This window comes from Andrena cerasifolii, chromosome 12 (assembly GCF_050908995.1).
Source record: "Andrena cerasifolii isolate SP2316 chromosome 12, iyAndCera1_principal, whole genome shotgun sequence".
NCBI classification, from domain to species: domain Eukaryota; kingdom Metazoa; phylum Arthropoda; class Insecta; order Hymenoptera; family Andrenidae; genus Andrena; species Andrena cerasifolii.
In genome coordinates, this window is record NC_135129.1 from 8,108,874 (window position 1) to 8,123,975 (window position 15,102).

At 46.2% G+C, this 15,102-nt stretch overlaps 1 protein-coding gene across 12 annotated transcripts; it reads right to left on the reverse strand.

Moving 5' to 3' along the window:
- Window positions 1-989: 989 nt before the first annotated feature.
- LOC143375170 (uncharacterized) lies at window positions 990-14,073 on the reverse strand. 12 transcript variants are annotated; one of them, XM_076824008.1, is made up of 18 exons: window positions 13,418-14,073; window positions 13,226-13,347; window positions 11,097-12,470; window positions 9,632-9,727; window positions 9,365-9,544; window positions 8,343-8,552; window positions 8,017-8,267; window positions 7,716-7,905; window positions 7,269-7,461; window positions 6,411-6,505; window positions 6,271-6,294; window positions 5,867-5,911; window positions 5,653-5,710; window positions 5,416-5,583; window positions 4,989-5,133; window positions 4,799-4,906; window positions 4,576-4,728; window positions 990-3,458 (listed from the first exon to the last, which is right to left on the reverse strand). In XM_076824008.1, exons 3-18 carry the CDS (start codon window positions 11,847-11,849, stop codon window positions 3,404-3,406), a joined length of 2,724 nt encoding a protein of 907 aa, XP_076680123.1. In that variant the 5' UTR covers window positions 11,850-12,470; window positions 13,226-13,347; window positions 13,418-14,073; the 3' UTR covers window positions 990-3,403. The 12 variants fall into 12 exon arrangements, with proteins under 12 accessions (XP_076680123.1, XP_076680122.1, XP_076680124.1 ...); XM_076824007.1 differs by having other exon boundaries at window positions 13,184-13,347; XM_076824009.1 differs by having other exon boundaries at window positions 13,226-14,073.
- Between the last annotated feature and the right edge of the window lie 1,029 nt (window positions 14,074-15,102).

A 15,102-nucleotide genomic window follows, 5' to 3' on the forward strand; every position in this document is an offset into this window, starting at 1 on the left:
TTTAGTCTTCCAGCGCGTAGTACGCCCCTTTATCTTCGCAGCGTCACAATCGAAGAATCCCCTCGCCCCCCCCCCCCCGCCATTGATCGCGACGGTTGGATCACGGAGGTAGAAGGACGATGGTTGCCGCGATACACCTCCCGAGCGACGACGTTCCTTGGTTCGTTTGGCCTAGATTTCCTTTGAAACTGGTGACGTCATACGCATCATTGAGAAGGTCGCCGGCAACGTGTCCTAATTCCGAGCTCGCGATTGAATAAACTCGATTGGAGCTTATCCCTCTGAACCTCTCTGCTTTGAACTCGGGAATGGCCGAGCAATCGCGCGCCCACGTTACACGCACGGTTCCATTCCATTTCTATGTGTCTTTCCGATAAAGAAGTTTAGCGACACGGTCCCGTTCCGGCGAGGAAACAGTTGGAACATGGAACCTGTCGATGAAACGGGCATAAATGGTTGGGGACACGTCCAGCTGACAGCGCTAGGCAGCCGCAACGTATCTATACCTATCCATTGAAACTGGGACGATCGAAAATCCGCTGCACTTGCCCATTCAGCCACCAATCCGTCGCCCAACGTCGCCAACGGTGATGCGGGAACGTAAGTACGGCCAGGTCGTTGCGCTTTCTCAATGACGTAGCCGTTACGTCATATCGTCATGGAGACCAGCGGGGCGCAGCGCGGCGGTCCGTCGCCGACGTCCCATCTTCGATCCCCACCCCGCTGAAACTCGGCGAAAATTGGAGCTTTAACCTCAAATTGGGTCACCGTTGCACGTTGCACGCTGCACCACTTTCGACCACGCCTCCAAACATCTCCTGCAATTCCCTCGGAATACGTCAACTTCCATCTCTGCTGTTTACCCAACAGCCCAACCGTTACGCAGTCTTCTCTGGTTTCTATGCTTTTACTGCTTAGATTTTTAGCCCAGCCACGTGGAATTATTTAGGGGGGAATTGAGGAGGTAAGGAAATAATTGCACACACGGATTAAAGATCTTCGAACGATATAGAATCGTATGATAATACATATATTATTTCTCTTAAAGTGACACAATAACACTATTATTATCGTTATCGTAACATTCGCATGTTCCGGCTAGTGTCGGAGTGGTAATCCTAAATTTTCTGCGACCGTTGCGTCCTGATGTCGATAATTACAATAATAGTGATGATGATGCCAATGTTGATCTTGATAATAGCAATTATAATTATAGTGCTGCTGCTGCTGCTGCTGCTGCTGCTGCCGCCGATGACGATGGTGATAATAGTAATAACAACAACGGTAATGGTAACCAGCAATGCGCAACATTCGAAGGCGCGATGCGTTTTATACGCAAGGTACATGGGCAGGAGTGTGCGTGTACAAATGTTCGATTGCATTTCATCATTGTATAGCGTAAAAAATATTGTCAAAAGTATTACTTTCATAGGATAGAGATACGGCATTTGAGAGATTACAGGAAGCTATAGTGTCTAGAGTCTAGAGGCACTGACGACAATATATTCGATTTCTCGACTCTATCGCGACTCCGTGGTTCCGTGGTATCGGATTCTCTTAGAATCTTAGAAGAACGAACGAGAGAAAAGAAGGAAAGGTGGGTGAGAGAATGGACTATGTGGATTTGTGCTGTTGCCGCGTGAATAGGAGAATTGATAGCATTAACTGGACGAGTACAGGGTCGTCCGTTGAAGCTGCAATCTGCGCGCGCGCAAACAGACGAAAATGGCAACACCGCCTCACGGACGCATTTCACTACAACCATATGCCGGCCCGGCGTTCGGAGGGCTGCCAGCGACCGCTGGACAGCAGTGATGGCCGAGCTTCGAAAATTTTAGGATGGTCTTTTTCAAATTAACGTCGCAAAGAGCTGTGCGGAATTTCCCGGTCCAGGTAAGCGAGCCGCGCGCTCCGCTTTTATGATCGGTTTGCCACTCGCACCCCAGATCACTGTAATGAGGTTTGAAAACAATGTCGACTGGACTCGACTTAATTTATAAAATTTTAGCTACGACAGGGTAGACCGCAGCGTCTTATAACCCTGTACGGAGAGATTTTTCGCCACCTGCGTGTAAAAGCCACAATAATGGCGCATCGTTCCAAAAAATGACATTAACGGAAGCCGGTATAGGCGTGGCGTTGAGTAGCTAAAAGGTTAAAACATTCAGACACAAAAATTCTAGAAAAAAATCAAACACCGCTACAATCAAAGACACGCCCCATTAGTTACCCGTTACGTCCGATCTATGCTGCATTAAGGATAAAATTATATAAAAAAAAAAACAGAACAATAGATTCTGAGGTTTGCAGAACTAACACATAATTGAATAAAAATTTAATTTCTCAGTTTATGAAAGTAATGATACAGAAACAACTAGCTTATTTGTTATCAACGTCATGAATTTTAAAAAGAGCATTGAATACAGTGTCAAATAAACAGTTTGCAAAAGTTTTTCACAACAATTATGGTTAAAAAATTGATAAAAGAGAAATTAAGTAAACGTAAAATATTTTAAATTATCCATGATTAAGAGGAAATAATGTTTTCGCATTTTTCGGCGCAAATTGCATTGTTTTATAGTTTAAAAGTTATACGAAAAAGGCCCCAAATTCTTCAACCCGGGCCAGGAAATTTGAAATAGCTTTTTGCGACGTTAATTTGAAAGAGACTATCCTAAAATTTTCGAAGCTCGGGCATCACTGCTGTCCACCTGTCGCTGGCAACCCTCCGAACGCCGGGCCGGTGAATGGTTGCAGTGGAATGCGTCCGTGAGGCGGTGTTGCCATTTTCGTCTGTTCGCGTGCGCGTAGGTTGCAATTTTAATGGATGGCCCTGTATAGTGGTAGGTAAGTTGGACCGCGTGTTCACGATATAACGAACGCTGAACGGCATTAATTCTTACCGTCGCTAACTATTATAAATGCAGAACAATTTTTCCGATTCATCGAGGGAGAAACTTTAGCAATATCGACACGGTTCCCGCCCGTTCTGTACTCTTTCTTCGCGTTCGCGTTCGTACCAAAGTACCTATATGGAACGCGGCTCATATTCGTGTTCGTTCGTGTCGGCTCAGAAGGGGTATAAAATCAGCGGATGATAGTATAAAGGTGCTTTCGCGTTCTAAAGTGATCTGTGCTTGGAGGCGAATCGGTATAGGGATGTACATACACACGCGAGCAATTCTTTACAGTCGGTTTATAAAGCGTGTAGAGAGATTAGCCTCGGATTTTCCGACGACTGTGAACGTGTGTACCTATGTGTAACGAATGGAAGCGATTCGATTAAACAAACTTCAGGAGAAAAAGTTATTCGTCCTTCCTAGACTTATACGGGTGTATTGTAGCAGGTGGAACAGTTTCGCGCGGCGCGTCGCATCCAAGCTCTTCGCCATCCAAGATTCGCTCAGCATATACGGATCGACGATTTTCGCTCGAGCCGTGGTACCTTTATGTAAGATCTAGAAATAATTGAGACATTTTATTAGGGCGATATTGGTCGCGTATCGTGGGTATGCGTTTACGCTAGACGAGCAATCAGACAACTGACAAGGTACTTGTTAGAGTCAAACGGTAGTAAGAGATGCCCAAAAATCTATCGACAAAATTCTGTATTGTCTAGGTACCTAGGAATGAGAAAGGAGCTATTAGTGAGTAGGTACATAGTTGGAAAAGCAAGAGCGAGGACAAGAGGACCTGAGTAATATTTTAATATTAAAACGAAATGGAGTAAAAAGACAGGAAGGGCAGCAAGTGCAACGTATCGATGCTCATTACGTTGCGACAAGAGAACTTGTTGTACATGCGCAGCTACTTATTATTAGGAAACATTGGTACAAAGAATTGCCACGTTGTCGCAAACTTACCCCTTCTATTCACTGAGCACTGGCAGTAGAGACCTTACGCGACAATCGAATCAAAAGAAAACAGAATTAGAGCTAATGGTTTAGCGAACGTTTTGACTTACGTTACTGTTGTTACATAGGTACATATCTCACGTATGTAGTTATGTATACTAGGGTGGCTCTTATTTACTCTTGGTGAAATTATTTTTCAAGATTTCCTTCGCAGCACCCCCCAGGATAGTTACAAATAATAAAAAAAAATCTGGATAAAGTTTGAGCCTGATAGGATAACGGGAAAAGGTGCCTCTGGGCCCTTGGACATTTAAATAATTATTTAACAGCTCACAAAGTCGATTTTATATAATATCTTCCAAGTTATTGATCCAGACAAGGATTACTTTTTCTCGTGCGACAAACGGTTTTCGAAAAAGTCCGAAAAACTAAAAAAAAACATTTTTATTTTTCAAATTTTTAAAGTTTAAATCCTTCTCGAACACTTTTTATTTATGAAGACGAAGAAAAATTGTTAATATTATTTTCGAGGACTATTTTTTAAACATTTAAGACTGACATTTAAGGTTACTTTAAACAGACTTTTTTTTATTATTTACACTATTCTGGGGGGTGCCGCGAAGAAAACTCGAAAAGTCGAAAATAAGGGCCACCCTAATGTACACGTTCGTTCGTCGACGTTCGTTGATTCGGTATTAGAACGAAAAAACTGACCACTTACAGTTCGATGCTTTGAATGGTAGACATGGGACAAGTGGTGTCAACTTTAACGTGACAGTGCTTGTGACATTTCATTTGGCAGTCCCTACATTCGTAGCCTTGTTTGCCCAATCTTCTCGCGAGTGTTCGCTTACACACTTCGCACACAGTTCCGCTGAAATCAAACGCGCCTCGTTGTACCTTTACCCTCCGTTTATCCACCCCCACCGCGATCAGCCGCTTACCCGGTCATGTGCTTCGCTATGAAGGTGTGATCGTTGAATATGTGAAGCTTGGTGCCCTTTTTCCTCCACTTACTCTTCTGCGCTAGCGACAGCGGTACTAAATAATGCCTGGAGAGACCAACAAACATGTATCAGTGTTTGGTTGTCTGTACACCCGACACCTTGCACTTTCAAACAACAACTTCTTTACTTTTTAATACCGTTCTCCAACGTTTCAAGAACTAGAGTGGAAGCCTCGTTGACGTAAGTTCGGGTGGACGCTCCACTTATACCAGATGCCTCACTCAAACTGGAACGCCTCGACTGCTCTTCTCTCCCTGGTATCGATAAACCAGCTATAAAATTCAAGCGGAACGATCTTTTGCACAATGTAATTTTGTTAGTCGCGTTTGAACATTTGCATTAGCATTAGCATGGGCGTTGGCGTCAACAATGGCATTCCCTCCGCTGAATTTTCAAACGATCCGATAAACTTAGGTACCTATTTGTGCTCGTTGCATTGTGCTTGTCGACAAAGACTTAATGCGACTTAAACTACTCCAACTATCAATGAAAAATCGACAACACAGAATCTCCTTAAATGATCCTGCGAATGTTGGACCGACCGACGTACGTACCGGAGCCAGGATCGCGCGCTCTGTCCGCGGATATAGATCTGGAGTGGGCATCCTCGTGATTCGCGTCGCCTTCGGGCCCAACCGATCTGCTCCTCGTTTTCGATCGGCTTAGTCGTTTCTTTATCGTGCCAAAGAAGTCCCGACGTTTTCTTCGCGTCCTCCCTCGTTCTGCGACAAAGTGGTTACGAGTTAGGCGCGCGTCTTATGAAACATCATCTTCCGCTATCGACAATTTACCTTCAGAGTTGGAAGAATTCGGCGTACTTTCCGCCGCGCTGGCGTCTTTCGGTCCATGCTGAAACGACCAAAACAGAACGGTTAGACGCAGACGCAGATTATTCGCGTTAGATCTGGCGGATATTCCACTGTAGGTATCTAAACAGAGTAGAATCAGGATGGAACCAAAGGAAAAGCTAGAATTGATTTTACGTGTAGTAACGAGTATAATTACCTCTGGGGATATTTCGTGCCAATTGCCGCTTTCCGTCAGTGCGACCTGTTGAATTAGCAAACACACACCACTCAACCAACCGACAGTGATTAGTAATCCTCGTGGAAAGCAAGGGGGAACGTCGTAATTGCCACAGAATACGTACACGATAAACTCGGGCTAGAAATCGTTACCGTCGACTATCCTCGAGTCGTTTCACCGAGGACAGAGGAGGACAACACGAGCTGAAGATTAGAGATCTGATCTAATGCGAGGATTCGCGAATACCCGAATGGAAGGGGAGCGCGTGTCCAATGTGCAGATACACGTGTAAGTAGTTAGTATCGTAACGAAAGCGACGTCGAGGGCTTCGACAGCGTGAAGGGCGTCTAGAGCGATGGACACCACGTGAAGCAATGGCTTACCTTAACCACCTGCCGCTCCGGTTGCTGCAAAAGAAAGCACAGGACAAAGATGCACCACTCGGTGGGTCGACAGGAGTTAAGGACAAAGAGAAATTCGCAAGTTGTATTATTTATCGAACGTGCAGGTTTATCGACCATACCCTTTGCTGGCTGTGCACGATCAGTGTTCCCTTGTTCCCATTGGTCTGGCCAGTTCTGTAAGGCGAGTCAACGACGTTGCCGTTCATCAGATAGTCTGCGAATTCCGTTTTATCATCGATCAGTTTCCCTAGCCTTTGGTCTGAACGTAGAAGGAATGTTTTAAAGGGCGTTACGGGTGGTTACGACATTCTACTTCCGTCCTATTCTACGAAGCATCGTCGGTCATTCCGTTTACCAGATGAATTCCCGCGTTTACCGATACATCCGCTCTTACGCGCCTGCTTATTGCGCATACATGCGAGTCATATTTATCCGTGAGGGGATCTCGGTAATCTGGTAGCCGAAATAACGCCGAAGAGTCGTCGCGACGGCAGACGGGCGTAAAAAACATGTGACTTGCGTCGGTGTTAACCACGAACGTTACAGAACGGGGCGAGGAGAAGAAAAGGGATAAAGAAAGAAAACAAAAGAAACCGTACGTGTACATATCTCATGCGAATTACTATACGCTAAATGCTATATGTATGTGGTCGCGTGCGCGTGTAGGATACATAGCGATGTTTGCGAGTAAGAGATAAAACGCGGTCCGATCTACGTGGAGCGAGGAATGCGCAGGAATTCGAGAGCGGCGAACGTCGATAGGGAAACAGATAACACCTGCGGCGTGAATCAGGTAAAAGAGAAACGCGTCGAGATCATCGCAGCTCGTATGAAACGCAGAGAGTTGATAGATCGCGTTCGGGGGGGGCGCGGATCGCGGCTCATAACAGGGGTATCAGGCACTAACGGGGTATCACTATCATTTCACACTCGTGAATAAGAACTCAATGCCTTTCAGATAAGTAATTGGTAATTACCCCCTTCGGATTGAACGGTAGAGTCGTACAAGATAAGTGTGCTGTTACCATTGTTGTAATTCAGACTATTGTCGCTGATGAGATTTGTCGGATTGTAGATACGAGGAGTCGGTGACACAGGCTTTATCGTCTCCTTCACCTTGTAAGGTTTGTTCCCAATTTGAGGCACCTCTGCACCCTCGATGAACAGAAACTGAGAAAAGAGAGATAGAAACGAGAGAGGGGGAGAGATAGAGAGAGAGAGAGAGAAAGCGGGGTGCCGGGAGAGAGTGAGAAAAAGAGAGAGAGAGAAAGAGAGAGAGAGAGAGAAATTGCGCGCGATAAAGGGAGAAGGAAATATGTATTGCGAATCGAACAAGATCATCGTAGGCTACAGCTGGATCCAATGTAACGCGTCAAGCCGACTCTGCGATTAAATTGCCCCGTTTAATCGGTTCTCATAGTTACCTCGACCGTTAGGGTGCCCGTAATGTTGTCTTCTTCGTAGGGCCGATTCTGAAGGGGTATTATCTGTCGCTGACTTGGATTTGCCAGAAGCTCGTCCACTCCGACAATTCCCAGGCCCAAGAATCGTTGAGATTTATTCACACGGTCGTAAACTTCCAACAACACTTCCGACGTGTTACGATTCACGTCGCTGCGAATAATAAATTGCGGGTAAAAATGCGCGACGTTGGAGAAGTTTTCGCGCGTAACTATGCTTTCGATTGGCTATATTGGAGAATTCATTATTCCCGCTGTGACTTACAATAGGAATGCTTCGTCCCAGAGTGGATTTCGCGTGTCTTTCTTCACGGACGTTTGATTCTTCTGAGGAGGATCGTCCAGTTCGACGATGCAATACGGCTCCACGGCACCCTGCTCGCCCCCGAGCTCCGCCGCTCTCACCACTTTGACCAGCAATCGTTTGTCACCGGCCACGTATTGATTCTGCGTCGTGAGCTGGCTGTGAGCTGGTACCCGTTGTCGCTGAGATGGAAGCGAGCCGGTGGATGTATTCTGCGAAGAGGAAATTCATCGGAATAGGTTCGGTGGTGCGCAATGCAGATGGTTTCATAGGATACACGGACTAACCATACTGTCGTAATGGACCGGCATTGAGAAGCCTGATTGCGGCGTGACCGGCTCCCTCCATAGGCGCGGGCAATTCGGGTATTGGAACAGATTTAGATGAACGCTGGTGCCACGCAGCGCGGCTGTCACGATTTCTGTTACAACTTCCTGCAGCTGGTTCTCATCCAGATCTTTCTTTATCGTGCCCACAGGGGCCAGGGAAACTTTCACCTAATGCAAAACACAGGTAAGGTCGAAAGCGTGGTAAAGATAAGCCGGTAGAAGGTGTGGTACCCGCAAAGATATAGGGAGATCGTAAATTAAACACTGGAACAGCGGCGGTCTTTGAGGCCCCGGCACCCAGGGCCGTGTGCGGTATACTGTTGTAGGAATATCAGTAGGAATTGAGTCTCAGGGCCAGTGGCGCACTCAGGATTTTATTTTGGGCGGGGCCGAGAGAGAGTTGATACTTTGTCTCGCTCAGTCTTTCAGGCGCTTGATACAACTCCCTTCCTTCTTCCTTTCTTCTTTTTTTGTTTGGAAGGGAAGCCACCGATCAGTAGGGCGGATTTTTCCAAAAAAAATTTGGAAAAATATTCATGTTTTAATATATAAAAAAATATGTAAAAAAATTGGAAAAATATTCATGTCTTAATATATAAAAAAATATGTAAAAAAAATTGGAAAAATATTCATGTCAAAAATGATTATATGATTATATGATCATTTTTAGGAGAAAAAGGAACCTGCAGACATGAATATTTTTCCAAAAATTTTTAACAGTTGTGTTTGGTTAATCAAAAGTCAACTATCCCGCGCTCAGGCGAACTGAATATTGAAATTTACACTTTCCGCCCCGCCGTACTGATCAGGCCACATGCCCTGAGCCTTGAGGCCGGCCCTGAGTGAGGCCCGAGCCCCTTATCTGCCCACAGATCTGTCAATTCGCTCGTTCCGACTATCGAAACATAAACAGACACGCGCTACCACTTTTACGACCTCCCCATATCTTTGCGGGCATTATATACCGCATAGGTACCAACCTCTGGCCAGCCGTCGCATTTCAAATCCAGAAGAAGTTTCTCGGTAATGCAAATGACGTTAAGTCGCGCGCGAAAACGGTTCACGTTTACTCGGTAGTGACTGACTTCTAATTTCTCAGCTCTCCGACGAAACGCTTTCAACTGCAATGCTGGAGTAGCTTCGCAATCGCAGGTGATTGTCTATAACAGAACGATAATATTGTCGCAATGGTAGTATTAAAATCGTTCCGCAACACGCGCGATGTCGGGATTTTTTCAGATACATACCACGTCGTCTTTGGAATCACACTCGCAGAAGATATTGGACAGATTCGGCGGGTGGGTTTCGGGAAGAACACGAACAAACTCCACTCCAACTCCGTGCTACAAGAATACAACAATTGAAACATGACGCGGGCGTGGTGACGCTGAGCAACCAAATACTAATTGTTAGTAAGAACAACGAATTGTGGGAAAGTTGCTCGTGACTAGAAAGTAAAGTAGTTTTTGTAAGTTAGTTTATCTACCTTTTTATGGACTTACAAGGAAACATCCCCAACCAGGAAATTCAAAAAATTCTGAAACTTTGTGAATATGTAGTGAATTTCCTCCTGATTACAACACAATTTTTGTTTGCTGCACAAATTCACTCTAAGGGAGTGGAATTGACTCCTGCAAATCCGGTTATCTTCGGATTTTGAGTTATAAGTCGTAAACTGTAAAATAAATTTTTTTGTCAAATGATAGATCTAATTAAAAGAAGTAACTTTTGTCTAGAAACTTTTTTTCTATCTCTTACAATCCGCGAGTTATAATACGAAATCGGAAAGTAACCGAATTTGCAGGGGTTAATTTCACCCCCTTCGAGTGAGTTTACGCAGTAAACAAAAATTGTGTTGTAATCAGGAGGAAATCCCCTGCATATTCACAAAGTTTCAGAATTTTTTGAATTTTCGGGTTCGGGATCTTCCCTTGTTAGATCGAATTTAGCTACCTGATCAATTATATTTTTTATTCGCATTTATGTGAAGGCATACTAAAGGACCATTTTGTACACCCATGTGTATAAAATGATCTCTACGAGGGATCCCTAGAAAAATGACCTCTAGGATCGTTTTATACCTACTGCTAGTAAATAAGACGAACATTAAAAAGCATCGATTTATTTAAATAAAAACAGTAATTAAACTGAGCCACAAAATATGCGAACATAATAAATTAAAACAATTTTAAAAAAAAATCAAATCTTAGATAATTTTTGGCACATAATCAATGAATAAAAACAAGAAAATCAGATCAGCTTCACAGACACAAATTTTTTCACGCACCCCCTGGGATTCCTGGGATCATTTCACCCTACTAGAGAGGGATGATCTGACTTTTGAATAAACGTCAAATTATTGTTGAATTGTCATTAAATTCGCGACAGCAACAGCTGTCACGCTGAGCCGTTTATGACAAAAGTTGCGCAACATTGAAAAAGACCTTACTTTAAATAAAAGGCAGTAATTTCGATTATTTCTTATTCATAACACACACAGCCCTGATATTTACACGTCACTTCGTGCGACACTTGACAACGTCCAGGCTGAACTTTGGTACATCGATATTAAGAAACAGCAGCGCTACTAGCCGCAGAACAGCCAGGAATCATTTTACCCCGAGGGATCGTTTCAGACGCATTTCCCCTACGTACTTAGGGGCCTATAGACTCGCAACGACGCTGCTGGCAGAATCGCGCGCATTGACTCACCTCGTCGGCGGAGTTGGTGGTAAACTGGTTGAGAGAGGCGACCCAAACAGTCAATACTTGATCGAGAATCGCAGGATCGGAATAAAGCCAGACGATAATCTCGTTGACCCAGCGCACCGCCTCGGCGTCTGCACCCGTCGCAGTCGGCAGATGCAAGCTTCTGGAGCTCCTCGCTGGGCTGATCAAAGCGCCGGAAGTTTTTCTGGCGGTCAGGCGTTTGCGAACGGGTGGAGTTGGCGGGACATAAGCCGATGGCGTGGTACCGATTACGGAAGTGGTCCCGGGGGTGGCAGGGCCGGGGCCGGAAGCGGAACCGGTGCCACCGCCACCGCTCCCGCCGCCGCTCGTTACGGAAGACTTTCCGGCTGGCAAAGTGGCCGAAACAGAAACGGGGACTTTTTGTTTGCTGGGCAAAACCGATTTGCCAGCACTACCGATAGAGCTGCCGCCACCACCACCACCGCCACCGCTACTAACACCGACGTTATCACCATGAACGACGTAGCCGTCCTTGGCGGCAAATACCGTCGCGGAAGCGACCTCGTTCAAAACGAAACGATTGTAAACGTATTTCCCGACGCACAGTACCACCAATCCGAATAACATCCAGCCGAATATCAACATCGATAACGTATCCATGGTCGTATCACCAGCCGAGTCGAAACTGCATATCAGATCGTCCACCCGCTCGGCCAAGTCGGCCATATTGCCCCATCGTTCGGCCAACCAAGTCCAATTGGATTCCAAAAACATTCTTTTCTATTTTCACACGCGAGCAGCCACCGCCCCACCACCGCTGTATTACCAGCTATTAATAGACTATGCGGAAACCCTGGACCCCCAGGATTACGGCACTGCTCCGCCTTGATTTTCCTACGCGTCTGTCTGTCCGCTCTCCCGGCGCGGCGCTCTTCGTTACCTTACAAATTAGTTCATACCGATCGACACCCTTCGGCTTTCACGCCTCTGCTTTCAATGCCTCCGGACGATTTCGCCGCCTATCGTAGACTACGTGCTCGTGGTCCTAAATAATTCGACCGACCTACAGTTCCCTTCTGCCCGCTTCCTTCATACTTGCATTCCCATTGCTTCGGCCTAACGCCTACGCTATTCACTCCTCTGTGCACGCTTCTCTTCGGAATCTACTGTAACCTCTCGAAGTTGCTGACGAGTCCTGCTGGTCTCGATAACTCAGTGGGATTCCGACGATCCGCGTTTATGCATGCAGGGAATTGCTCCGGAGTCCGTGAGTGGGAATTCTAGCTGGCGAAGCGGACCAACGATCTTTGCCGCTTCCTCATGTCACGTGACGGCGCGGCGCGGTGCGGCGCGACCGCCGGCACGATGCTTCGATCCCTTCGTAGCCCTTCGAAGCTGAAACACGCAACGGTCGATCGATCAGTCAACAATCGCCCGCGTTCGTCTCCTTAACGTTTAACAGTGGATTCGTTCGATGGAAAACTGACGGTTCCGTTAAGCGCGGGGCATGCGGCGTAAGCTGCCGACTACCAGCTAATCGGCTGTGCACCAACCGATATAATCCAGAAATATCCACGAAGCAACGAGGGCATCGAGTATGCGATAAGGCACAGAGAATTTCTTTGTTGCGGTCTCCTTCATTACTCGCACGCTTCTGCACGCGTTTCTTTTTTTCTCTGCTAAAACAAGTGGGTCGCGTGAGCTAGTGGCTGGCTCACAATCAGCTGTAGAAGTACCTTTACCGATGGGTGGTTGGGTGGTCGAGAGGTTGGGTGGGAGGGTCTATATCGTGTATCGCGTCATCTTCTATTCGTGGAATCATCGGCTCTCGTTCTCGCCAGCCGCGTACTCACGCGACTCGGTACGTTCGCACGAGTCAGTCGATCGGTATTCGCGCGAGCAACCGCGTCCACGATCTACTCTCAACACAGTTAGACTGAAAGCAAAACGAAAGGAATGGGTCAAGTTTTATTACGTACTAGTGAAGCGAGACAACCCGAGCCGAGCCCAGCCGAGCGGAGCCGAGCCGAGCCGAGTCGAGCCGGCCGATCAGAAACGGTGACGAGTTACGAGTTATTGGTTATGAGTTACGAGCAACGGTCGGATACCGTAACAGTGTCCTGCGATGGATTTACTCCTTTACCACGAACCATTTGGCCTCCTTCTCTTCATCCTTGGCAACCGCGTTGCCTTTCCCACGACTGCTCGGACCGAAGATGATAACGCTTCCCTCTAATCGGCTACTCCGTCCCAGGCTTGTTCCGTGTGCCGTCTGTCACGCAACAAATTACGCTTTATTGCTTAGGTATAGTTTATTCCAGTGGAAGGAACGTTGCCCTTACGGTTGCTCGCCACGCCGCGGCCGTGTTCGTCACACGGAGTCCCACTGCGCCGGCTGTTTCTCCCCTGCTCTCCCTGTCTTCCCGTTTCGCGAGCAACGCGTCGCGTGGTCGTCCGCGTTTCCTCGAGCGCAAGCGCACTCACGCGTTGCCGCAGTTACCTCTTCTCCTTTCAATTCCTTCGATTCTTCGGCCGCCAACGCTACGCGGCATTAACGACGATTGACCTCGTTTTTCCCGCCTGACCCGTTCGAAACGAGATTCACGGTCGCTGCTTTCAGCGGCTTTGTCCACTTCCGCCTTCGAGCAACCAGTCGCCGCGCGGAGGCAACCACGATTGCACAGCTGAACAGACGAGCACAACCGGTCGCATGGTGCCACGCGAAACCATCGCCATCGATACTCGACGATTCGTTTCAGCGCTCCGTCATTCGTCGAGTGAACGCCGATTCGGCTGGGCCAGCACAGACCGTGCAACTCCTATTTCGTTGGATCAAGTTGCGCGCCACGCTTTCCTTCGTCCTATTGATCGGAAAACGGACGGCACGACGCGGCGTGACGCGAGGAGATGCGAAACACGCATAGGTCGCACCCACCGCGTGACGTAACAGGACACAAATACGATTTTTGACTATATACACGCCTAGAAGGAGCAGTACCGATCATTCAACAGACGAGTACATGTAACAACGCGACGCCAATCGTTCGTGCTAGACTACATGCGTCTTTCAGTCGGTCCCCTTCCCCTCTAGCCGGCCGGGGCCCCTCCTTTCTCTTATTCTCACTCTCTTTTCCTTACGCGATTGCCAACTTCGTTTCTTTGATTTCTCTTACGTCATGCTCTTAGCAAATCACGCTTTGATCCTCGCTACGCATTAACGGGTAACACCACTGTAACGGCACAAAACGTAGCGTACCTTTGACAATTGTTTGTGAGTAAACAAAGAAATAAGTCGATAATCTGTTTACAGATATTTATTGTATACATCTTAAATAGTTTCAAGCTATTTTTTTTCTTTTCAAAATGGCTCTTTAAACGCATTTTTCTCGGAACCAAATTTTTCAAATTGACCAGCAGCGGCATTTGAACAAATTTTAATCGATTCGCTTGAAATATCCTCAAGAATGTACTGTTAAATTTTCATGAACAAATTTCGTTTATTTTAGCCTTCTACAGAGGCATTTTGTAGAGAACGCGGAGGCTCGGTCTCTATAAATGAAAACTTTGAACGCGTTTTTCTCGGAACGTCATTCGTCCACATCGTGAAGATAAAATGTCAAAATCTACCGAACCGATTGCTTTATAAATTTTACTGCTTATTCTGCACACCTGTGACTCTCGCCAGGGACTGCAACAAAGTATTTTCATCGAGTCTAACCTACTTTTAAAATCGAAAATAGGAAAAGAAAAAAGCTGAAAAATATTTTTCTTGCATTTTGCTAATTTTTAAGATAAATCACTAATAAAATTATAGTCCGAGCAATAGCGACTAAATCTGCTTGGATTTTTCGGTTCAGATGAGTCTAAAAGCTGAAGCCGCCTTCACGAGCGAGGCATGAATTTTTAAACGTGTCACCAAGACCGCTTTCCAAAGCATTCGAAAAGCAATAACTTTATTACTCTTATATTTTTTATTTACTGTAGAAATGTAGTTTAAAAAATAGAAAAAAATTTTATTCCATTACTA